This window comes from Mauremys reevesii, linkage group 20 (genome assembly GCF_016161935.1).
Source record: "Mauremys reevesii isolate NIE-2019 linkage group 20, ASM1616193v1, whole genome shotgun sequence".
Lineage (NCBI taxonomy): Eukaryota > Metazoa > Chordata > Testudines > Geoemydidae > Mauremys > Mauremys reevesii.
Window position 1 is genome coordinate 11,521,792 of NC_052642.1, and position 26,573 is coordinate 11,548,364.

The window sequence follows — 26,573 nt, forward strand, 5'->3', positions numbered from 1 at the left end:
TTCCAGCCTTCCGTCTTTCTCTCTCCACCATTAGCAAGAACAGCAAGAAAGAAATATTCTTTACAGCTAAATCTTTAAAGCTTTGGGGATTCATTTTGTTTCCATGCTACAAGCATTCTATTCACATTTTATGAAATTTTAATCAGAGCATGTGACTGTGAGCTGCTCATCAAATTATGACACAGTAGTGAAATGGACTGGAAAATGGACAATGTTTTGCATTCTGCTTTTAGGTTGAGAGTTGGGCCACAGGCTTTTCTAGAAACTAAAACAAGTTTCACCTACTTCAACCAATATCTACAGGGATCAGCACTTCTGAGGTTTCTTCGAAAGATCTGAAGAGACTTCAGTCTTCTCTCAAATAAGGGATGGAAGAACCCATTTCGAAACAGTGAGAGCTTTGCTGAACATTGGCCCAAAATTTAATTTTTCTTTTGCTTTTCCTTCTCTCCGTGTCAGTGTTCCAACTAGAATAAGAAGCAGATGTTATATTATCAGCGTATAATTTGAGCTGGTCAAGAACTTAACATTTCTTCATAGGAAAATGCTGAGAAGCTGAAATTGTTCACAGGAAAGGGTGAGTTCTGATGAATCTCCCAATTTGAATTTTGTTTTTTTGAAAACAAGTTTTGAAATGGGACTACTGGTATGTGCAACAAGAAAAGCTTGACACCCACAAAGCCACATTGCTCCATAACTCTGTAGGTCATGCTAGGGGTATAATTTCTCAGACCTTGCAAACTACTTTGTGCCTTCAAATGCGAGTGGTTTTGAGGGAAGTTGAGCAGACTTGACATCTTGTGGAAGTGTCTCACCTTTTAGGACTGCATCCTGAGTCCAATAAATTAAAAAAAAAAAATTCCACAGATGGCGAGGGAAATTTGAATTCTCCAGAACTGATGGGGGAGAGATCCTTTCACCAGTGGGTGCACGCATTAGGGAAATAGAACTAAATTTAATCAGTAATAAGGAATCCTCAAGAGTCTAACGGAAATGTTAGAGAGTGACAAATCCTGAGCATCAACTGAAGCTAATGCACGCCTGAAGTTTAAAAAAAAAAAAAAAAGTATTGCACTAAACCAATAATCCAGGCAGAACTTGTACTTTGAGTTTTGTAGGGAGAATTTAAAGACTATTTATTTTGGCTGATATTTTTCTTCTTTTATCATGGCTTTCGTGAGAGGTTTTAAACTCAAAGTTAAGTAAGGCAGGTCAAGTGGGTTGATATACAAGAGACCTAACCATCCTTTCACTTACTCTAGGTTTACATTAATGAAAGCACACTGCTGTGTCCAATTTCTGTCCAGGGAGCCTGTTATAGTACCCTTATGCTCTCCTAGACCCTGAGACCAGGTTAGAGCAGACTGGAGGCTGCTGTAACCTGTGCACAGGGGCGGCTCCAGGCATGGGTGTGCGTGCCTGGGGTGGCAAGCCGCGGGGGGTGGCCTGCCGATCGCCGTGAGGGCGGCAGTCAGGCGGGAGGTCCGCCAGTCCCGCGGTTTCGGCATTAATTCGGCGGCAGGTACACCGAAGGCGCGGGACCGGCAGACCTCCCGCAGGCATGCTGCCAAAACCCGCCTGACTGCCGTGCTTGGGGCGTCAAAAACCATAGAGCTGCCAGCTCTATCCCTTCTGGGAACTCCCTAACGTTGAGGGATTCCCCAGCAGCTGGCTTGAGGCCAACCTTTGCACCTTGAATGGTGCAGAGGCGGCAGAGCAGTGAAGAGCAGCTGTCCCAGTTACTTCAATAGAGTCCCTCCACATTGTTAGCCATTCAAATGAGAGGAGAATCAGGACTGCATAATCTCGGGAAGCCAAGTTACTTTGCCAAAACTCTTGTAGCAATCTTTGCCAAAACTCTTGTTCGTTGCATTCAAGGAGCAGAGCTTTTAGCTAGAAGATTGTAATATCAGTAATTGAACCTTTGAATAATGTTTTAGTGGAATTTTTTTCTCAGATACAGGGAAATAATAATTTAGGCCAGCATATATAGAGGTTATACACTGCTGCTATAGACTTTTGATACCCTAGTGTGTTAGGCAGAAATAGAATTTTTCCAGAACATTAGAGACATAGATTGGTCTTCTGTCCCTATTAATGGTAAATTCCACTTCTTCTTTGCTTCATAACATTTTTATGCAGCAATTTCTAGGAAAAAAAATGGAAATGGGCAGAGAGAAAAATTATGATTGGTCTCAGTCTTGTGCCCCTGTGAACCAACATCCTAAGTCTGTAGAGTGTTTTCCCCATATGTAAAAAAAATTCCCACTTTGTATTTAGATTTGAATTCACACAGTTTTCATAGCATTGTATGGTATTAATGGAGCACTCGTTTGTCATCCACACTTAGGTAGCCTGTGTGTGCGTGCACATGGTGTTTCTCTTCTAGATTCCCATGCCACAGAGCATAATCTCTTTTTGTTCTCCTTCAGTGCTATATGGCACCTTCTGTATGCTTCAGTGGAATTTTCTCGTTATCATTGTATGTGATTCAGGGTATGTTCCTTGCCTCCACCTCACCCAGGAAGAAATACAGTGACATTAACAGAGAGGTCTGCTAATGCAGCAGCTCTTAAAATCACACAGTTCGCAGCAGGCTATTTGGAAGCAGTTGTCCCACTCTGTATAACAAAATCATCCAGGTCCTCCTGTGTAATTCATATTGAAGGAGGCTGCCATATTGCTGCTTGGTATTTTGGACTGAATATACTTAAAGCTGCCTAATGGTTTCCATTCTAATTCCCAACTTTTCAGTCACTTTCTATTTCTGGAACTTTTCAGACTAACATTTCTCAGGCTTAGCATCTGCCCAAAAGTGAGTGGTTCTGGGAAGACTGAGTAAAATTGGTGCAGCCACTTTTGAGTCAGAGGAAAACAGAAAAATACATATTGATGATGATCAGTAAGGACACCGGTCCTGTGTAATGTGCAGTGTGCAAAAGAATTGAAGGGTGTCTTTTGGGTACTTTGGTAAGGGTGCCAAGAAGGAGTCCTGCTTTCATTCACTGTAGCAGCTTTGCAGCTGGGTTAGACACACAGCACTTTCCTTAGCTGGCCGCACAACATTTAGGTAGCTCAAGAGAGAGGTTTTCTCCTGAAGGCCTCTTAGAGAGCACAATTGTGGCAATTTGTTGTGCATCAGCAGAGTTTTTGAAGTCCTGGAGAGTGAGGATCTTTTTTTTTCTTTACTTTTATTCTTTTTTTTAAAAAGGAAATTCCTTTAAAAAATAAACTATTGGGAGACTATTAAGGCTGCATAGTTAATTCTGCTCCTACTGCATGTGCATTCCTAAATTCTTCAAAGAACACATGCTATTTAATAATAATAATAAAACATTACATTATACATAATTTGTTTTCTGCACCTTTTCCTACATGTGTAGCTTCTTATATTACCGTGCACTACTCATGTACTCTAAACAAACAGTTCCTGGAGCAGGGAGTGCTGGGACTGTCCTGGAGGCGCAGGGTCTCCACATGGTGGGCTGTGGCTTTCTGTAGATCCACCGCAGGAACCTGCTAGTTTTGTGGCTCATTGTGCAGGGAGAGAGGGCAAACCCTATTCCCCTCTCCCCACAGTGGACTGAATTCAGGCCTCCCCTTTTACCTCCTGCCTGTAGATTTTTCTGAGAGAGAAAGCAATCTAGTAATAGAAATTAAGAAACTGAGCATAATAGTCTTAGAAAAGCAAGTTACTTTCCAAAAAAACCCTTGTAACTAGAAGCCGGTGTTCCTTGTATTCAAGCAGCACAATTTTTACCTAGACACTTGTATCAGTAATTAATCAATCTATTGAATATTCATGATTTGGTGGAATTTTGTTTTCGTAGAAATTAAGAATTTGCATTTTACTTCTGAAAACACTAACAGCATTAAGGTCATATTATGAGTTGCATATCATTCTTTTTCTTTTAAATCTAAGCTTTTATTTTTTTGCTACATGTATACAATGCAGCTATGTTTATTTCAGTGAGTTCTGTGCAATTAAGACTTTGTAGGATGGGTTGGGTCCTATCTTTCCAATACTAAACCCCATCATTCAAAAAGCAGCAGTTAAAAATATTCAGGTAAATAGGAAATTTTCTCTGCTTTGAGTGCTATGCTGCTTTTCCTTTTGGTAAACAGCTCTAGCAGCTCTAATTATTATTTTTTGAATAAGTACATTTACTGCTGGAGGAAAGTGCTTGGATTGACATCTCTGGAAATGGAAGTCTTCTGTTTCTTAACATATGAGGTAAAAAACAGGCAGATGCAATGTAGACTTTCTCTCACTTTCTTGCCAACCTCCCTCAGGCCTTTATCTGAAAAGGGTGGAGTAGTTCACTCTTTTTGGCCACCACAGCCATTCACAGCTTGGCCTTTCTAGTGAATAAGGAAATTGTGGATGGTGGAAATGGATTTTGTGATGTCGACACCTGAACTTGGAAACTTGAGGAGGGACCATTTCATGGTCTATTGTAGCAATGTTTGGTCATTTATCAATCTTAGATTGGATTTGAACCAGCAGTCTAGAGGCAAAAGATTTTGTATCCCATCATCTGAAATGTCAAGTCTCCTGAAGGTTTTTGTTTGTGTGTTTTTGAGCAGAGGGGGAATATTTTTAAAATAAAACCTCTCCGCCCAACTCTACTTTGACATCATGTTTCAACCTGGATTTGAATTTCTGCTGCATTTTTGTATTGCGATTCCTCTGAAAATGAAGTTTAATAATGGCACATTATCAATAATGAATCAATAATGACAGCTGTAACTATATGGGTTTGTCCTCTTAAGAGTTCATGATTTTGGGATAAAATATTATAGGCATTGAAATACGGCTTATGGAGTCTTACACTGGAAGAATTTTACCATTCCATTAACCCCTCACCCCCATCCTCTAGGTATTTATTTCAAACCCATCCCAGTGGCTTCCAGTCTGAGTGGACAATGTGAAGTATCACAGTGGTCTCCAGCTAGTGACTAGCGGTCAAGTGTCCACATCACTAAATCCATTATTCCAGTTGCAACCCTTACTGATGATGATAATGACTGAATGAACATAACATCATAGAAACGTAGGGCTGGCAGGGACCTCAAGAGATGTTCCAGTCCATCCCCCTGTTCTGAGGCAGAAACATGGAGATCTGAAGATCCAACAACCCTCTCCAGATCTGGATTAAGGGTCATCACTTTAACAAAACACAGAAAGTGTGTGTGTGTGTGTTTGGTTTTTTTAATGGTAAGTTTGTGTGTACGCACCTGAGTGTTTTTCCCCTTTTCTCAATACATATCATTATACTGCTATTATATAATTTTGTGTTATATTAATCCAAGGTAGTTTTATCATTATTATTATTATTATTATTATTATTATGAGAATCAGAATGTTATGGTCACTTGTTTCTAATTAGGGGAAAGGTGGCTTTTGGTCACTCTGCATCAGACTAGGAAAGTTTCTCACCTCTATAGCAAACAGTGGCTGTTTTTTTAAAAAAAAGAAAGAAACTGGTCTGCCTCTATGTAAAGATAAAATGCATGAACGTAGAGTTCTCTCTATATTGGCCCAACCCTCAATTGTTCTGAATGAGTGTAGATCTGTTGATTTCAATGGAGCTACACCAATTGAGGATCTGGCTTGTATATATTTTGAACATGTATTAATTTGGGTTACCTGTTTTTTAAACAATATTTTTGAAGTATTTTTATTCAAATGTATGTTCTGAATTTGAATGACTTTGGTGCACGTGTTGCTGTTTGTCCTTTTAAAGCCAAATCTAAGTCTCCAGCCCACCAGCACTCTGCAGATTATTGTTAAGAAAGGAAGGGGAGTCACCGAACTTAACTGTGCCTTAAAAGAAAATGCAAAGGTCTAATGCTGGGAAAAGCAAAGGGGACTGAACAAGGATGGACTCCTGGGCAGGGCTGACTGTAGAACTGGAGTCACTTCTGATACCTGGGCTAGATGAAATGCCCCTTTAAGTGCGGCTTTGGAAGAACCTGAACTGTGACTTAGTTTCCCTGACTTGCTCTTCTTGATCAATGTATTTTGGCAGTGGGAGGAAGGCAAGGTCAGGGCAATAGTTTATTTTAAAAACTATGCTGCTGCTACCTCTCACCCACCCGGGGGGACAGAGAGAGAGACACACACTCAGCAGCCTCCCACTAGCACAAACAGGCAACACATCCCCTTTCTCCAGCCCAGATTTTCCTTCCAACCCTTCCCCAGGCATGCACCGGGGATTCAGGCACACACAGGAGGGACGGTCTCCTCCGCTCAGGCACCGTCAGCCCCCAGCCATGGCAATCCAGAGGCGAGAGCGAGCCGCCGCTCCCGACCTCGGCCCCGCAGCTTGCCTGGGACCTGCCTGAGCGCAGCCCCCCTCCCCGCTGCCCGGCTGTCTCGCTCCGCGCCTGCCACGCGAGCCGGAGGAGGATGCTCCGGAGCCGGGGCGCGGGGGAGCCCCACCTTGCCTGCGCGCCCGTGCGCCCCGCGGAGCGGGGCGAGGCTGGAGTTGCGCCTTTGCCGCAGCGTCCATTTCCCGGCGCGTTTGCGCCTCCCCAGCGCGGAGTCGCCGGATGACGGTGCTCAGAGGAGGCGTAGGATGGTGACTGACTCGCTCCGGGCCGGGAGAGCTCCGAGATCCGCCGTGCACCGACTGAGAGGGACACGACCCCGGGCTCGCTGGGTCCTTCCCCTCCCTGCCCCCCTGAGATAGCTCTGCTGCTGCAGGGAGGATGGAGCGGGGCTGGGGGCACCTTCCGCCTGGCTTGATCTAGCGAGTGACTTAAAGGGAGAGGGGGAAACCCACCGCTGGGAAATCCCCCTGCCCCCCGTCTGAAAGCCACGTTCACTCCGGAGTTGCCGTTCGGCATGAAGGACACCCAGTGCCAACCCTGCGGGGCTCGCCTCCTGGAGCCCAGCCCGTCCACGTGAAGCCGGGAGCCTGAGCTGTGCGGAATAACTGGGGGGGGGGCAGCATTACAGGGGACCAGGAGTTGCGGCACCGGCTTCCCCATCCCGGGGACGAGTCTCCTCCGGACGCCGCGGCTACAGCACCCGAATTGTGCTCTCCATCTCTTCTGCACCTGCTGGGCACTAGGGAGCCGTCCTAAGCCGGCGCCTTTCCATAACCCCCAGCTTTGCTGCTGCACGCTCGCTGCTTCGGCTTGAGACAACTCCCCCCGGGGAGGTGGGATGTGCTCGCACCTGCAGCCACCTCCCATCCCAAGCCACCTTTGCGTCTCTAGCCAGGAGGCTCCCCACACGCCGCTCCTCGTTTGCCAAGCAGCAGCTGAAGTGGCCACCCTGGGAGTTTGATGGCTTCTTTGAGGCGAGTCAAAGTTCTGTTGGTGTTGAACTTGATTGCAGTGGCTGGCTTTGTCCTCTTTCTGGCCAAGTGTAGACCCATCACTGTCAAGAGCGGGGAGTCCTTCCATGAAATCCACCCCAGGGCAGAAGTGGCCAACTTGACAGCCCATGGCATCAGCCCTATCCAGGATGCAGTCCTGAAAAGGCTCTCCCTTCTAGAAGATATAGTCTACAGGCAGCTAAATGGTAGGAATTGCTGTCATTCTTTTGATACTTTTGAGGCACAGCCATACTTGGAAATACAAATAAAAATATAATAGAGAGCAATGATTCTTGAAGTTAGCAAAAGTAGAGTGCTACTTACCTATCTTTTCTGTGTTCTCATGCAAGCTGTCTCTTTAGGAGACATAACTGGGTGAATCAGTGTAGTCTCTCATTTGTAAGCTATGTTAGGTTCTTAAAAGATTTCAGGTACCTTGCACTGAATGGGAGGAATGTGTAATAACATAATGCTGGCTCTCAGTTCTGTTGTTCCGGTCAGGAAATTATACCATCATGACTTTTTCCTCAGGAGATCAGAAACTAGTTCAGCAGCCAGATATAGGGTTGAAGAAGCATGCTGTGCATTGATTGAGGAAATGGCTTTTTACCACCAGAAATTTGTTGTTTGCTATTTTTAAAAAACTTTCGGGGAGGTAGCGTGGGGTGAGGGGGTTCAAAAGACTAAAGCATTTTGCATCATCCAAGTGCAGCCAGCCAGACAGTAAATGCACTTTTCTGTAATAAGTTACACAAACAATTCAACATTTCCTGTGGCTCAGCCTTGACAGATGCTAATTAAAACCTCAAGTAATGCTTCTCTTTATAGCACAGTGCAGGGATTTCTATTAAAATCTCACCAGGTTCAATAGTTTGGAGATGTAGAAAGGGAGCTTAAAGATGCCATGTGGGATACAGAAACAAGTTGTAGAGATGTAAGAAATCTAGGTGAGATATCTAATTAAAACGCAGACTGAAGAGCTATTTTTTTTAAGTGTTCCCCATAGATTCACTAGCAGCAATGTGATTTAGAGCTTCCACTCAACCCATTTGGAGCTTCCAGTCTCTGTGGATTTAAAGACAGATTTTAATATTGCAAAATTAACATAGTTAATATTTTCTGTAATATCGGTGTGTTCTTCCCTCCCCTGATTCTTGAATACTGAACTAAGGCATGATTCTGTACTGTTGGACTGAGCACCTTGTGAATTGCATTTGTGTACTAACTCAGAACTATTACTGATGGCAATACTATACGGTGGATGCTAGGCATATATTGGAATGCAGCATGCATATGCTGGTGTTTTGTCTTCAGTTATAATCATAATCTTGGTCAATCTCTGGGCTTGGGAACGGTGTTGTATGAATTGAGAGGCACTAAGCCAGTTGAGAACAGGTCATTTTACATTGCTACTCATACACGTGTGTGAGAAGAATTTCCTGCTTGTAAAGGTGGATGACACCTAATCTAAATCCCTGTGTTATCCAACAGAAGCAGTTGAAACAGTGTTGCATGGCAATGTGAGGAATGAAGTAAAAGGATAACAAGATTCTATATTATTTGGTATAATGAACCTGTGAAATGCATTCCTACAAGATAGCGGGGCAAACGATTTAATAGTTTTCAGAAAGGAATAGTCATGTCTGTGAATAAGACAATCTGTAGTTATATTTATTTTAAAAAATCTGTGGGATATCAGTCCTCAATCTTCAGAGCATAGCAATCAGCAAGAGATTTCTTCTCACCACTATCATTATTATTTATTAAATATGTGCATTGGGGTAGCACCTAGCAGCCTTAGTGAGAGGTTTTCCTAAGCACTGTACACACACTGTAGAGTGCTACATAACTGAGTGCTGACATTAGCCATCGGGAGAGTCAAGATGCTCAGCTAGCTGCACCAATGGTCAGTTCGACTATGGCAACTGAAAGGAATTGAAAAGGAAAGCTGGGATTTAGTGTATCTAAATGATAGTGCTATAAAAATGTTTGGTAAAATGAAATCTGATTACTCTGGTGTAATATATAACATTACCTGCAGTACTGGGCAAGGGAGCTGAAAACAAGACCTTGGTTAGCATTTGTCTCCTAGTGTTCCCAGAAATAGAAAGTGGGAGTTCATCAGAAGTTTTTCCTCTTTTCCTTAGGACTGAGAGCTGGGGAGCTGTAGGACTCCCTTTTGGCCAATCCTTGAGGGTGCAAACTAGACCTTTTGGTGCCTATTGGTTCCTCCAACCCACCGTTGAGTGCAAAAGGTGCTTTTCTTCCTAGGTCTCAGTAGGCCGTCTCTGTAATAAAGTTGCAGCAGGTGTGCTTTTGGAATGTAGAGACAGCTTGGTGCTGGAAAATGCTGTCATGCACTTAAACGCTATGAAAGGGGATGGAATCAATATGTTTGTCCAAACCACAAATGATTTCCTGGGTGGACTGTAACTCAAGAGCATGAAGGTAGCTACTTATCTATATGGCCACTACAAGTGCAATTTGTAGCAATACTGATGTGTTTGGCTGAACAATAGGCTCAAGTTTAACCATGGTGTAAGTTAGGGGTGTTGAGCAAGTGTATTTGGGGGTTCACCAAAAAATTATTTCTGTTAATTTTGCTTATGCACACTATCCACTGAATACTGTATGTAAGCTTTGTGCTTCAGCAAGGTATGTGATTAGACCTGAGTGAATGAGAGAGAGAAAGAAAACAGGAAACAGCAACACACTCTAGCGCCTGTCCCCTGCAACTGCAGGAATGTGCCCAAATGACCCTTGCAGCTGATGATCCTGGGGAAGATGGAACTACTCTTCTGTGGGAGAATTTCCCTGTTTCTTAATTTGGAGTTAAAATTAATTCCATTCACAAGAGAAAGAGTTACCAAGACTGAAGATCCACAGTAGAACCTCAAGTATCAGAGGGGTAGCCATGTTAGTCTGGATCTATAAAAGCAGCAAAGAATCCTGTGGCACCTTATAGACTAACAGACGTTTTGCAGCATGAGCTTTCGTGGGTGAATACCCACTTCTTCGGATGCAAGTAGTGGAAATTTCCAGGGGCAGGTATATATATATAAGCAAGCAAGAAGCAAGCTAGAGATAACGAGGTTAGTTCAATCAGGGAGGATGAGGCCCTGTTCTAGCCGTAGAGGTGTGAAAACCAAGGGAGGAGAAACTGGTTCTGTAGTTGGCAAGCCATTCAGTCTTTGTTTAATCCTCAGAGTTACCTCCATTCCCAAGGTGTTCGTTGTTCGTAACTCTGAAATGTTCATTACTCTGAACAAAACATTATGGTTCTTTCAAAAGTTTACAACTGAACATTGACTTTATACAGCTTTGAACTTCACTATGCAGAATAAATATGTTGCTTTTAAATGAAACTATCCCAGAAATGGTTTGCTTATCTTGTCAATTTTTTTTTAAATTTTACATTTTTTAAGTGTTTACATCTAACACAGTACTGTACTGTGCAGTATGGTGTTTTTTTAGGGGGGGGTCTCTGCTGCCTGATTGTGTACTTCTGGTTCAAAATGAGGTGTGTTGTTGACTGGCCAGTTCATAACTAGGGTATTTGTAATTCTGAAGTTCTACTGTAGTACCAACTTGAGATGTGCAGGTGTCTAATATAACTTGTGCTTTTTTTTTTTCCTTTTAGTCTTTAAAAATTGAATTTTGGTGACAACTGGCTTGCAGGCCCTAATCCCTGCATTTGGAATAGCTCTCTACAAAATCCATCAGCCAATGAAATTCTTCTTTCACAGTACCCATTAACATTTTATTTTATAATTTGCCTGAGGCCTTGATGTTATATTTTGTGCCAAATTTCAACTATCACAGAATGTAGCATCCTCTATCTTTGAGGGAATCCTGTGTTTCTCCTATAGCTTCGCCTGGTTGGAGGAAGTAGGAGGTGTTTGAGCAAATCTGGTCCATGACTAGGGCTTCTAGGTGCTAAGGTAATACAGAGGATAATGGTAAGTTAAGTCTAAACTGTTGTGTGCTGTTCTACTTTGCTATGTTGCACTCTGAGTTGGCTGCATTTCATTGGTGGATAAGCGATTCCTAAATAAGTGCACCATTTATAAAGCTCCGTTGTGTAAATATAAGCTTGTTGTTGTTCTGATCTAGTATAACAATTGCTGTGTTTCCAATTGTTGCAAGATATGGTATAAAGCAGGTCAGAAATGCCAGCCAAGCTGTGCACCCACCATCTCTCCTTTGAAACTTTTTGGTGAATGTTGGCCTTAAAGACAGAATCAATGGAATTCTGTGCTGATGGTCTGATAACTGCACTGTGCTACAGAATTAATATTTGATTAGTAATGACATTTTGTAACCAACACTACATCTCCCCTGCCCACAATGGACATTTCCTTATGCACGGGTTGAAGAGCCAGCCCAGACATGCAGGCTTAGGGAGGATGGTCTAGTGGATAAGGACTCAGTAGAAAGCATTCAGTTTTTAGACTTTCCTGCGAGACCCTGGGATTCTCTGACATGAACCAGAACTGCTATGTTAAATGACTTTGCAGACCAATAGGAACAGGAGAGACCATGCATGTTTCTGAAAATGTAAACTGCAGCTTAAAATTGGTGAGACAGTTAGAACTTACTTGGCCTTGCTTTGCAGATGTTACACGGGGCTGAGGCTGGGTGGAAGTGGGGTTGTTTCTTATGTTCGGCGCAGCACAAGCCACTATGTAATTTAGCCCTTGGAACCCTGACCTTTTCCAGACTGCCAGTCAGATGAATGCTGTGTGTGTGCAGTATTGTCTTACGGCTTGGTAACTATTCATAGTAAAGGGTAGATTTGATTAATTCACTCCCTTTTTGTTCTCAAATTTGTTCTCAAATTATCCATGAGCAGACTTAGATCTTTACAAATTTGTTTGTTCAGAATTAGTCAGTAAACATTTCAGCCTGCGGCTTGCTTGTGAACTATTTGCTATAATTATTGCTCTTTCTGATTTTCTGTTCCTACTGTGTGATTCATCACACAAGGTGTGTGTGTGTGTGTGTGTGTGTGTTTTCCTGCCCCCAATAAGATAACTCCTATACTATCAAAGAACTTCCGTAAGTGTGGCCATGTGTACTTTCCCCCCATGGATATTTTGGGGAATATATACATTTGTAAGAGTATTTGAGAGACTTTTAAGTTCTGCAGTCTTTTTTTAAATAAGCAAATGTTTTCTTTATACTGCAAATGTGCAGAAAAAGCTAATGAAAGGGTTGTGAGTACTGCTGAAAGGAACCTGTGGCTTTTATTCTAGTTAATGTTCGCAATTTTCTTTTTTACTCCTACTTAATCTCTCTCTCTCTCTCTGCTTCTACATTTACATAAAATTTAGCAATGATTGTGTTCCAAATAGCTTCAAAAGTTGTGGAAATTCATACAGAAATATCAGAACTTTGCAGTGTGAATCCACCTTCAGAGAGAGAGAGAGAGAGAGAGAGTGTGTATGTGCGCCCATAATAAACATAGGTTAAGGAGGATGGTTTAATGCAGTGGTTCCCAACCTTTTTTGTCTGGCGGCTGCCAGATGACGAGCCACGGAGGATCATGGTAGCGGACGAGCATCCGCCGAAATTCCGCCGACAAGTGGCAACGTCAATAGGCGTTGCTGCCGCATTGCTGCCAAAATGCCGCTGAAAATCGGCGGCATTTTGGCAGTGATGCCTCTGGATGACGCAGCTTGTCGGCGGCATTTCGGTGGATGCTCGTCCACCGGCCAGTACGTGGGTGCACTTTAGACGCCCCTGTGGGCACCGGGTTGGGGGCCCCTGGTCTAATGGATAGGGACTCAGTAGAAAGCATTCAATTCTTACCTCAGCCATAGACCTCCCATGCAATCTTGGGATTCTCTGAATTCTTCCGTTGACCTAGCTACCACTTCTCCGAGGGGTGGATTAACCTCAGTGGTGGGAAAACCTCTTCCATTGCTGTGGTGAGTGTCTACACCAGTGGTCTCCAACCATTTTATGCACAAGATCACTTTTTGAATTTAAGATCAACCCAGGATCTACCCGTCCCCGAGGCCCTGCCCTGCTTACTCCATTCACCCGTCCCTCTGTCGCTCGCTCTCCCCCACCCTCACTCACTTTCCCCAGGCTGGGGCAGGGGGTTGGGGTGCAGGAGGGGGTGCAGGCTCTGGGAGGGAGTTTGGGTGCAGGGGTCATTTGGTCACACTGCACCTAATCTCATACAATCCACTGGACATTTCATGAATTTTACTTTTTATTAGTGTCATTTGTGGTTTATAGATCCAAAATCCTTCAGGATTGTCACAAATCAGTGTAACAAGCTCAGGGAGGGAGTTTGGGTGCAGGACGGGGCAGAGGGCTGGGGTGCGGGCTCTGGGAGGGAGTTTGGTGCAGGAGGGGGCTCCGAGCTGGTGCAGGGGATTGGGGTGCAGGAGGGGATGAGGGGATGTGGGCTCTGGGAGGGAGTTTGGTGCAGGAGGGGGCTCCGAGCTGGTGCAGGGGATTGGGGTGCAGGAGGGGATGAGGGGATGTGGGCTCTGGGAGGGAGTTTGGTGCAGGAGGGGGCTCCGAGTTGGTGCAGGGGATTGGGGTGCAGGAGGGGATGAGGGGATGTGGGCTCTGGGAGGGAGTTTGGTGCAGGAGGGAGCTCTGGGCTGGTGCAGAGGGGGCTCTGGGCTGGAACCTGGAGCCTCTGCCAGTCAATTGCGATCACTGGGTTGGTGACTGGTGTTCACTAGGGCTCTACACTGACTCAGCTGCAGTGCTATAGTTGAGGTATAGCTGTACTGTGTGAAGTGTAAACATAACTTATGTATATTTGTGCTCTACTCCATTAGAGAGGGCTACCACGGCTGCTCCAGGAACTAAAAACAGTTAGTGGTGTTTCAAGCAAATCAGCCAGTAAGCCCCCTACTCCTCCCAGAGAGCTTCTGCCTCCTGGATGTCTTGCATATACTGGTTTAAACTGAATTCTCCAGTGACAAAGACAACAGGTGTGACAATGCTGCCCGTGGGAGCCAGCTGAGGTCACTCAATTAGGGTGAACTGCAAACAGAACAGGGCAGACAAACCCCAAACGCTGGTGGATATTCCAATACTTAGATTTACCAACCAGCACAGAACAACTTCTATAGAACCTCACTGGTTACTCAGAAGTTCAAACAACACAGTTCCCTTAAAGTGCCCAGCCTCAGGCCTCCGTCCAGACACAAATGTCAAATATGATGATGATTACTGAAAATTTTATCTCATCATATAAAAGAAAGGTTCTTCCAACCCCAAAGGATCAGCCACACACCCAGGTCCAATTATAACTTAAATCCTACCCAAAATACATGCTACAGTCAATTCTTGTTAACTAAACTAAAATTTATTAAAAAAGAAGATAGAGGGAGTGTTGGTTAAAAGATCAATATACATACAAACTTGAATTCAATTCTTGAGGTTCAGATACATAGCAGTGATGAGTTTGTAGTTGCCAAAAGTCCTTTTAGAAATAGTCCATAGGTTATAGTCCAATGTCCATATTCAGGGTGACTCCACTCAGTGACTGGGGATCTCCATACTTATGGCTTAAGGTTTCCCCCTCTTGAAACTCAAAGCAGATCTGAGATGAAGAAGGATCATGGCCCAGGGTTCTTGTATATTTCAAGCAGCCTTTTGGCCTGAGAAAACAATAGGCTTAACTCTCCTTCTCCCAAACATCCTGGCAATTAGCACAGGGTAATTTATCCATTAAACAGTTTAAATACAGGTTATCACAACCTTCAAAGAGACATCTAGACAATAATACTATTTCACTCAAGTATCTTCCTAAATGTTAATATTCCATTTTTTTAAATCTTTGAATCAAAGCTATAGCAATAGACAAGACTTGTTTGCTTATATTACAAGACCTGAGCAAACATCTACCCTTCTTCCTCTAACAATACAGCCCTGTATTTCAAAGCTCTATTCATTTACATATCTTCCTAACCAGTCTCTAAAGTTTGGCCATGGGTCAGGTCAGTCTGTGAGTTAATTAACTCTTTCTGGCCCTGTCACCTTTCAATGAAATACTGTATTATATTACACTCATAACGTCACAACAGGACAAATAGTCTAAGTTTAGACAGACTCGGAGTCTTCTTTCTGATCCTGCAAACAGAGAGAACCTGCTGTCCAAGGGGAACCTCACCCTATATGTTTGTATGTTTTCTCTGTAATGCTTTTACCTGAAAACAAACGTACATGCTTAGAAGGAGCTGTGTGATATCTTGTCACTGCTGGCAATATGCTGTTCAAAATCCTCAGAGAGAAAGTAAAGCACAGGCGCTGGCGTTTTTAGGGAGACTGGCTTGCTGGGGATATCGCAATGCAGGGAGCTGTTCAGCCTTAAAACCCCGGTCAGGAGTGACACGCAGGTCTCTGCCCCAGAGGGATGATGGCTGGGAGCCAGAAGCTTTTAAGTGGATGTTGTCAAGGGGTCACAAAGTGGGAATACAAGTGAAGTTACCCTGAAACTGTGACGCAAGTCAGAGGCTATTAAATCAATATACAAACAGTTTGCTAACTATACGTCCATGACAATTTGAGAGTAGGAATGATGGTCTTGTGGTTAGGCCACTGAACTGGGATTTGGGAAACCAGGGTCTATTTCTTTCTCAGCCAGGCTTCCTGTGTGACCCACTTAGTCCAGCCTGTGCCATAGTCCTTTGTGTGTAAAATAGGGATAATACTTCGCTACCTCACAATGGGGGTGTTAAGGATAAAATCCATTAACGATTGTGAGGTGCTCAGATTCTTTAATAATCAGGGCCATGTAAGTATGTAGACAGACAGGCCCAGAATTAAGATCCTGATCTAAACAGCCCTAAAGTTGGGAGTGTTAGAAACCATCTCTGTTATTAGTAGGTTCAATGAGTATCAGTTCTGAACAACCAATTCTGTCTAGTGCTTTCTGTCTGATTTACACAAATGGATCCATCCAGTAAGCTGTTCAGTGCATGAAATTAGTGGGAGTGAAGGTGGTCAGCACGCTGCTGAACAGAGCCCTCAGCAGTGAAAAAATAATTAATATAAAAAAAGTTCTGTGCACCAAGCCAAATGTTTACGAGAATACTGACAAACGCTCTAAAGGGACACCCCAACTCATTTTAGGCCCAACATTTAAGATTTTGTATGTAAAAACAAAATGGATATGTTACAAAATGTAATAGGAAAATAAATTATTTTAAAGCTCTTTTTAATATACGCACCTCTGAATGTTAAAAGTAAACATCCCTCTGCAGTGTTAAAATCTCAAACTGCACCCTTGTGCCAGTGTAGGACGTGAAACTGGCCAAAAAGGAACGTGAACTTGACCAGTGAAGTTAGTTGCCCCCACCTGGAAGAAATGCACAGAGGCAAATAGGTATTATATAAATGTTAAAAAGCAAATTAGAACCTTAAACTACTTTCCAATTGAATAATGTTGGGCCATAATTTGTAAAAAAGCCTCCATTAAATGTACATCTCCAACTTTGCATGTGCAATAATTTGCACACACTCAGATCCAGACTGGTGTGAGCAAAGAGCATGTGTGCACGCAAATTGCATAGTTGGCTGTTTACCCAATTTGCACATGAAACTTGTGGGGACTGCATATGCAAAATTGAGGCACTTTTTGAAATGTGGCCTTTTAGATGATTTTACTGAAATATAGTTGTCTTTTTAAAATGGCACTCATTTTAAAGAAATGTGAATTTGCTCACATATTACAGAGCATAATAATGCTTGACACTTATAGCACTTATCTTTAAAGTACTTTACAAACATTAGCTAACTACTGACTATGACAACTGTATATGTAAACAAAAGCCGATTACCATCAGATCCATCAGCTATTACTGGTATGAAGCAGTGTGGCACCCACAGAGAGTACTTACTTTCAGATTTCCTAATGGATAAGTAATATACCACTAAAGGGATGAAAGATTCTTTGATTTAAGATAAACAGATAAAAGCAAAGAGGGAAGAATGAGGAAATGCTATTTATAAGGAACAAGGGCCCAATCCAGAAAAGCGTTACTTACAAGTTATGGCAAAAGAACTCCTTGTAAGGAGATGATCTTGCTGGGTAAGGCCCATAGGTATGGCAAATGGTGTTATGAGTAATTATATAGAATGATATGGTGGATGCTGCTGCTAAATTGTGAAATTTCACCAACAGCTGTCACACAGTTGTATAGGAGATACCTTGATTTCCCCCCTCACCCCTATGCTGTGCTTACTATGTGAAGTGACTGTGGTATCTCATATAGCAAGGATTTTCAAACTTTTTAGGCTGCATACCCCTTTCCAAATAATACAGTCTACTATGCACCCCCATCTGAGATAATATGCCTATGATTAGATTGTCAAGTCTTACTAAAAAAATGTGTTGATTGCCATTACAGGATATTCCTCATGTATCCCAGAAAACCACTGTCCACATAAAGCATAATGTTGTAACTCCATAATAAACACTAAAGCTGAGTTTTTTCAGAAGGTGCCTAAGGATATTTGGCTCCCCAATTCCCATTAAATTAATGGAAATTGTACATCCTAATCCTGTAGGCACCTTTTGAAATCTCAGCCCAACTTTTAAACGGCAGGATAACGGGTTTTATAGACTTCACTCATCCCCTGAGGCAACATAAGAGCTGTTGACTGTAAAGCAAATTGTTTTTATCAGGAGCATCTAAGGGAGTCTGATATCTATCACAGAATGATAAAAATAAATACTTCTTAAAGTAATAATAGAGTTAAAAGACTAGTCTTCTGATAGTCTGTCAGTTTAGAAGTTAATGTGACATTTGGATGACAACCAGGCTGACAAGGAACTGATAGATAATTTTGTTTTCAATTATTGTTTGGCATTATTATCCGAATATTCTCTGATGTTGGCAACGGATGAGTAATAAATCGGTAACACATTCATCACGGAGAAACAACACACTGATCATGAGCTGTAGCGGCAGTGACTAGGTCACAGACAGAGCTCTGGTATTTTACTCTTGCATATTAATCCGAATGCACATCAGCAAAAGTTTAGTTACACGGGAACGCTTTCAAAAGTGCCCGAGTGGCTTAGGAGCCCAAGTCCCATTGAGGTTTAATGGGTTTTAGACTCCTACATGCCTGAGTCCCTTCTGAAAATGGCTCCAAACTCATTTAGGCATTTTTGGGAAAAAAACCCTTTAATTATTAGTTGTATTACAGTATTATTTTAAAGCCCTAACCCAGATCAAAGCTCCATTGTGATAGGTACTGTACAAACGCGTCATAAGAGAGAATCCCTTTATGGGAAGTGATAGAGTTGGGTGTACAGTCCAGGTCTCCTGGGCCCTATTTTAGTGGCCTGTCCATTGGGCCATGCGATCTCTTACTAAGGGTACGTCTTCACTACCGGCCATATCGGCGGGTAGCAATCGATTTCTCGGGGATCGATATATCGCGTCTCATCTAGACGCAATATATCGATCCCCGAACGCGCTCCTGTCGACTCCGGAACTCCACCAATGCGAACAGCGGTAGCGGAGTCGACAGGGGGAGCCGTGGACGTCGATCCCGCACCGTGAGGACAGTAGGTAACTCGATCTAAGATACTTCGGCTTCAGCTATGCTATTCACGTAGCTGAAGTTGCGTATCTTAGATCGATCCCCGCCCCTAGTGTAGACTAGCCCTAAGACAAAACATAAGAGAAAATTGAAGTGGACATTTGTAAGCATTGCTTGTCTGCACTGCTGGGCCTTAACTTACAATACCCGCAGCTGTGTCAAGTCGTGGCATCTCTTGAGCAGTGACTGTTAATCAAGCCAAATTAGGAGCTAGTTTTGTCTTGTGCATAAACAAAGATATGAACGAGACCACCACACATTACTATTGGAGCCAGCATTTGAGCGATGGTTTCTAGAGGTGAAAGGCCAGTATGTTATAATCTGGCCATGTGAAAGGTCTTTAAGAAAATCTGTGAAGACCTCTTCCAAGTGTATCCCCATAAAACATCACCGCAAGTTGACTGTGGTGATTTAGCTTTAGTAATGTATTCTAGTTTTGCTATGTTATTTTTCCTAAACAGTTTTGTCAGTACAGGCAACTATATTTTATAACTCCAACTCCCTGTTGTCAGATTTTCTCAACAAACTGTCATACACTTTCTATCTTATTGACACATCTGCTGCTAGTTCTGGCAATAAATCTAATAGCCATCGACCCATGTTCTGACATTACAGTGACAATTATCTAAAAATAATGTGGTAATGAAGTGACAAGAGTCTCTATGTAGAAGGTTAAATTAAAGCAAAGTGCAAACTGGGGTGAAGAGCCCATGCGGTACTTGGGCAATTACACACTCAACGCCTGATGCTGTCCAATAGCTTTTACATTTCTGTCAGTGGGAGATGCAAGGAAGAGAGAGTCTTAAAACTAGGAGTGAGTTGAATTATACGAGATCCTTTGCAATGGCTGCTTTAAAATGTAAGGTCCGCATTTCCCCTTTACTAAATAAATAACACAGTGGCCCATGGATCTGTCTCGTAGGTACTTATTCTGTGCATATCACTCTGGGACCTGGCCCCACTAGTCAGCCTGCCGGAGGGTATCTGATACTGCATATTCATCTGTACTTGGACTAGGAAATAATTGCAGCTGCTCAGTATCTGCAGCATGGTGGAAAAGTCCACGTTAACTTTTGCGGAGGGCTATTTTTTTTAAAAAAGGGGACCATTCTAGTTGTTCTGGCCTCCAGTGTCATGGCAGAATATTGTCACAGCTGCTGGTGGGTGAAAATGCAGGCTTTCCTAAAAGCCAGAGCCAAGTGTGTGTTGTGCTGGGATTATTTCCATGCTTGGGTAGTTGGGCACAAGGTGTGCAATACTCTGATATGGTGTTGCATCATCTTATTGCTTAACTCTTAGCACAGCGAGGATCAGTGTACAGTATCTCAGCATTCTGCACTGAAGTAATGGAGTTCTCAGAACCTCAGTTTCTCTCACCTTTCATAGCCTGCACCTTTCCTCAACCTATTTCCTTCCCCTTACGGTGTACGCTTATTTATTTATTTTTAAATCTGTCCAACTCTAGTGGTTCCTTAGTTAACAGGAAGGATGGTCCTGTGGTAAAGGCATTGCACTTGAACTTAGGAGATCTGGGTTTAATTCCCAGCCTTGCCACAGATTTCCATTATGATCTTGGGCATGTTACTTAATCTCTCTCTGCCTCAGTTCTCTGAGTACAATTGGGATGATATTGCTTCTTTTCTCTCTCTCTTTTGTTGGTCTCTTTAGATGGAAAGGTCTTCAAGACAGAGACTCTCTCTTGTTATGAGCTTGTATAGTGCTGAACACAATGGGCCCCTGGTCTTGGTTGGGGGCCTCTAGGTGCCACTGTAATGCAAAATCATAATCCACCATTGATTATTGAATAATCCAAATACGAACAATTGACCAGAGGCATCCCTATTAGATTAATTTAAGTATTTTCTCAGTCTGGAGAGTAAGTGGCCAGGCCTGGGAATCAAATCCAGGTCTCTTGCATGACTGTTTGCAGAACTTATTTTCCTCTGGTTTTAATATTACCGTATTTTCCGGCGTATAAGATGACTTTTTATACTAAAAAACAACCCCCAAAAATCAGGGGTCGTCTTATACGCCGGGTATAAACAGAGCCCTCTGATTCCCGGCCGCGGCTGGGATTTAAAAGGCTCTGCCCCCCCCGGAAGGGGGGGGTAGTCTTATACGGCGAGTATAGGCCAAAACCTATGTTTTAACTGTAAAATTAGGGGGTCGTCTTATACGCCCAGTCGCCTTATACGCCGGAAAATACGGTAGATTCTTGTGTAGCATTTCGATCAGCATAACCTCCCTATGTGGGTGTTGATGTTTTCAGAACAGAAAGATGAAGTGAAAGGTTAATTTAAAAATGGAACAATTAGAATTTCTTTCTGGGTCTTTGCTTGTTTTGCACTTGAAATTAAATCAAGGAAGCATTTATGTTTGTGCCAAATTACTACACTATCTTCCCAAACAATTGCTCGATTGTGCTCTCAAGATAAAAACAAAGTTAAGGGGAAAAAATTGTGAAAAGCCATTTAGCAATGCTGTGGGCTTAGTAATTTACCATGATTGGTTTTCAAATAACTTTGGTCGACCTTTGTATATTTTAACTGGGCCACCTCCTTTCGTACAATAAGAGACATAAAATAGGCTGTTAACTATAAAAAGCCTATTCTGTTAAACATTACTGCTATTCTTTCATGTGTGTATTGTTAGGGAAATGGTGATGTTGATGACGATGATTCATTCATTGTACTAGCCAACGTACTCGAATGGGGCCCATTGTGCCAGGCACTGTACAAACACTGAAAAAGCATGAAATCCTGGCCCCATTGAAGTCAGTGGGAGTTTTGCCATTGACTTCAGTGGAGTCAGGATTTCATCCGTAGTCTCTCTCCCTGAAGGATTAGAAGCTAAGCTCCCGAATTTGCAAAGTACAATGCACAGCCAAACCGCTGCACCTGCATAGAGCCTCCCTGACTCGGTACAGGCTCCACAGTCCACCAGCGAAGACAAAGAAGGATGGTCCAGTGGTCAAGGTGCTGACTTGGAAGATTTGGATTCAATTCTCTGCTCCGCCACAGATTTCCTGTGTGACCTTGGTTAAATCACATAGAAGATCTTTAAAATTTTTTACCCTAAGTGACTTAGGAGCTGGAATCCCATTGTCAAAAATGACTGATTAAAAGACATAAAGAGATGACGGGTTGGGACAGGAAGTAACATACAAGCATGTGAACTTGGTAACAACCACCTCGGTTTTGTTAGTTACGCGTTTTGCTTCTGCTGGAGTTCTGTGGTTGGCTGAAAATATTTTGTATTAGTGGCAGAATTAGCGTGAGGATAATGTCAGGAGGGGGGAGCTAGGGGACAGGAGAAGGAAGGAAGAGGAACAGTTACCACTCATCTGCCTAACCATGATAAACTGCCAGAACGTATAGCTAATTTTTTGATGATCATTTTTATTAAGGTAGTACCCAATGGCTCCAATCAATTCAGGGCTCCCTTATGCGCGGTGCTGTACAGACAGAAGAAGACAGTCCCTGTCCTGAGTAGTTGACTGTCTAATAGATAAGACAGACAAGAGCAGGGAGGAGACTAGAGAACTTTGTAACATCCATGCAGAATGGTCAGAGTGGTGGTTGGCAAATGTCATGTTAGTTCCATGTATGTAGTGTTGTTGTAGCTGTGTTGATCCCAGGATATTAAGGAAACAAGGTGGGTGAGGTAATATATTTTATATATTATCTCGCCCACCTTGTCTCTGTAATGTTAGTTCCGTTGTGGTTTTAGAAGTCTTTGTTGTTTGTTTTAATTATTGTATTAAATGTATTTTGGGGTTGTGGTGAGGAAGGAATGTAGAAGAGGCTGACTTAGTAGATCAAAAACATGTACATGAGAAAATAATGGGGAGAGGGAGGAATGGAAGGACAGAGCAATGATGGATGGCAGGAGGGGTGAGCGTTTCAAAATCAAATGACTTCACTGGTGTCAAAAGGGCCCTGAAGGCATAATTCTGCCAGAGAAGTCACTCGGGTTCTTGAGACTTATTTTGCTTCCAGAAATGTTATTTTCCTTGATCGACTGGGGAATAGGGGACTGTCATAGGTTTATTCCCCACTTTGAACTTTAGCGTCCAAAAGATGGGGACCTGCATGGATCCTTCTAAGCTTAAATCCTAGCTTAGATCTGGTTCTTGCTGCCACCAGCCAGGTTTCAGTGTCTGGCACACTCTCTGTTTCCCCAAACCTTTCCCTGGGGAACACAGATCCAAACTCCTTGGATCTTAACACAAAGGGAAATTAAACCATTCTCCCACCTTCTTCCCCCTCCCCTAGTCATTGGGAGAGATTACCTTGATTCAACTCCTTGAATCTAAACAAGGAGGGATTCACCTCCCCCCCTTCTTTCTTTCCCCCCACCTGTCCCTGGTGAGTCAAACTAATCCCCTGAGGTTTTAAACAAGGGAAAAATCAAACAGGTTCTTAAAAAGAAAAGCTTTTAATTAAAAACAAGAAAAAAAGTAAAAAACTCTCTCTGTAAAATCAGGATGGAAGTTTACAGGGTACAGCTTATAAAAACTAGAGAAACTCTAGCCTAAGTATAAGTACAGCAAACAAAAAAAAATAAAATAGGGTTCTAGCAAACACACATTTGCAAATACAGAAATTAATTAGAAGACTGATCCGCCTTTCTAATACTCACTATACTGAATAGAAGAAAATACTTCAGGAAGCTTGGAGAGCCTGGATATACGTCTGGCCCCTCTTAGATCCAAAGAGAGAACAACCCCCAAACAAAGAACACAAACAAAGACTTCCCTCCACAGAGATTTGAAATTATCTTGTCCCTTAATTGGTCCTCTGGTCAGGTGTCCGTCAGGTTACTGAGCTTGTTAACCCTTTACAGGTAAAAGAGACCTTAACCCTTAACTATCTGTTTATGACAGGGACGCTTGGGGCCTGGCTCAGTGTTTGGAAAGTTTCTGTTGTATGAAGAAAATTTATCATTTGGTGGTGGTGGTGGTAGAGAAGTTGGTAGTTGGATAAGACAGGTTTGTGTGTATGTAATGCCTGAGGAGTCAGAGCTGTTTTCTAAACCAGTCTGTGAAGGTCAGAAGAAGAACTCTGCATACACAGAGCAATAAGTAGGTAATTGAACCTGAAGGTTTGGGAATAGGTTGGTTCATTACTCAAACAAGAAGGACACAATTCAAACACATTATCGGCTGATCAATACTCAGCATGACCGATATATTAAGGGGGGATCAGGCAAGTGATTGTTGTGGTGATACTTTGGCCCATGTCGGTAGTGACTGAATGTAGTTACTGGCTGTTCAGTGTTATATGTGAAATATATTAATGGGTTCAGGGCATATTGACTTCAGTACTCTTCAGAGTCTTTAGATCAATCCCCGGTCCAACAGGTGTCTTTTGGGGAGAGCTGAATAGCTGTTCCACACACAACTAAAAAAAGGAGATGATAGAATAGTGGAAGGGACAAGGAGCCAGGGAGGAAGTACGGAGGAAGCTGCTGTTGGATGAGCAGCTCAGGGAAGGAGAGTGGGACTGGGAGCTAGTGGGAGGAGGTGAGAGAGATTGGATGAGGAGCCAGGAGGGGGAACAGGGACTGGCTGTTCGAGGAGACTGGAACTGAGTGTAGGAAGGGAAGAGACTGGGAGTCGGGGAGATTGAGAATTGGTCAACAAACCCTGACCAGGGCAAAGAGACTGGGGTGGGAAGCCTGAGGAGTGGAGACTGGGACTGAGTAGGCAACGAAAATAGGCCTGAAACAAGGAGCCAGGGCTGGGGGAGAGACAAAACGGGGACAGGGCAGAAGGGGTCAAGCTTGGGGCAAATAGACAGAAGAAGCTGTGCCAGCAATACCACACCTGCCTCCACAGCCTGGAATGGAACCCGAAATTCCTGAGTCTCACCACACCTCTGCTATCAGCACACTTCTGTGAAACCCACTGGCAGTGTCTCTCTCCACCTCTAGTGCTGGTCCACACAGGGGATGATAGCTTACGATTGCTATCAGTTACTCCATTAGCTCAAATGGCAAAGGTCTTTGTGGTGTATCTAACGGCTCCAACCCTGCTGATAGCATTGTATTGCAATGCACATGATTCAAGTGATGGAATTTCTGGTTTTTCAGTTTGCTTTATAAAAAAAACCTAGGAAATTACACACATAAAACTATGTTAAAAGAACATTATTAATCTGACTTTGCAACCTGAAGAATGTTCTTTTATTGTATTTTTGTTACATAGGGAAATTCCCAGACAAAAAACTTACTTACTGTAGCAATCTTAATTTTAAGTTAATTAACAACGAAAAAGAATAAAGCAATATCAAGGGTTCTACAAATAATACAATCTCAGCATTATAATGTATGGAAATGTAAACATAAGGTAATATAAATAATGATTCTAGAATCCATGCAGTCCATACATTCTCTAACAAAAATCTAGGTGTGACACTTCATGTTTCATGATTCTGACCTCCATTTTCCTTTTAATTTTTAGTAGGGGAAAGGTTAAGATGTCATACTATAAAAACTACTGAATAATATTAAGTTGTGCAAGGACGATAAATGCAAGGATTGAGTGTTGTTTTTTTAACCAAATATTTTATATCAAGCAATACACTAGAAAGATCTTATGTATATTAACATCAGTTAGAAAACAGAGTTCTTGTGAAATGTCTCCTTAATTTGACGATTAAAATATTTTATATTCTGCACAATTCAAAAGATGTGTGTGCATTAGACCATGAAGGATATATTTGTCATGTAGTACAAAACAGTTGTAGAATAGTGGTGTTTTTTTGTCTTGAAACAATCTGAATAAAACGTTAATTATGAAGTGCTATGTTACTTGTCATGTACTGTCTTGGTGGTCAGAGTTAAGGTGGCGGGTGGAAAGTCAAGTGTGAATTTTCACATTTATATGTATGAAATGTTGCAGTATTAGAATAATCATCTGAATTAGATTTTTCCATATTTTCTTATCCTTGGCTTTCATTTATTGTAATATCCTCAGTAGTTCTCATTCGTAACTGTTAGGATTTCTGCAGTAAGTAACATAACTTCAAGTTAATCAAATTCAGGTTTTTTTGTCTGAGAATTCAGTGGTATCACTTATTTTCTCGGGCTGGCATTAAGCACTGACCTCCTACTGTTTTTCATGAGATGGTCTTTTCATTTACAGCCTCCTAGTGACAGTAGACTGAGTCGGACTTGGCAGAGGAACTGCAGTACCAAAAAGCTCATAGTCTTTTAATGAGCTTTGATTATGTCTCAGAACCACACTGAGCCTGGGAGAGAAGGTCCAGGGAGAGCTGATGTGGATCACTTTCTGATTCAGGATTCCCTTTTCTATTTCTCTTTTTTATTTTTAAATTTTCAGTTGAATGTAGTTCTAGTGAAATGTGCTGGATTGGACTGGCAGCTCTAAAGGCTGAAGCCCTCTGTTTCACTGACAAGAAGATACAGCCAGGCAGTAGCAGTGTGTGTTTCCTCACCTCACCCGTGAGGATCTCACCTGTTCTGGTGCAAGAGGGAATGAAAAGATTGCTCATTCTCCGTAGTCCCTTTGATGCCTGGGAAGGGCCAGCGTGGATACCAATTAGGTGTTGATCATGACCGGGCTTTTTTGTGATGTGGACCAGTGTGCATGGAGAATTACTTCAAGACCATGTGCTCATTTTGCTTGGGCCACTG

The 26,573-nt window shown here is 42.6% G+C and overlaps 1 protein-coding gene across 4 annotated transcripts in view; it reads left to right on the forward strand.

The window, feature by feature from the left end:
- Nucleotides 1–6,200: 6,200 nt before the first annotated feature.
- Nucleotides 6,201–26,573, forward strand: part of GALNT17 (polypeptide N-acetylgalactosaminyltransferase 17) — a 285,432-nt gene continuing 265,059 nt past the window's right edge. For 3 of the 4 annotated variants that reach the window (XM_039508488.1, XM_039508489.1, XM_039508490.1), the window contains exon 1: nucleotides 6,201–7,534. In XM_039508488.1, coding sequence (XP_039364422.1) covers nucleotides 7,297–7,534 — 238 coding nt within the window. In that variant the 5' untranslated portion in view covers nucleotides 6,201–7,296. The remainder of the gene's footprint in view (nucleotides 7,535–26,573) is intronic. The other variant, XM_039508487.1, reaches the window with a different exon arrangement.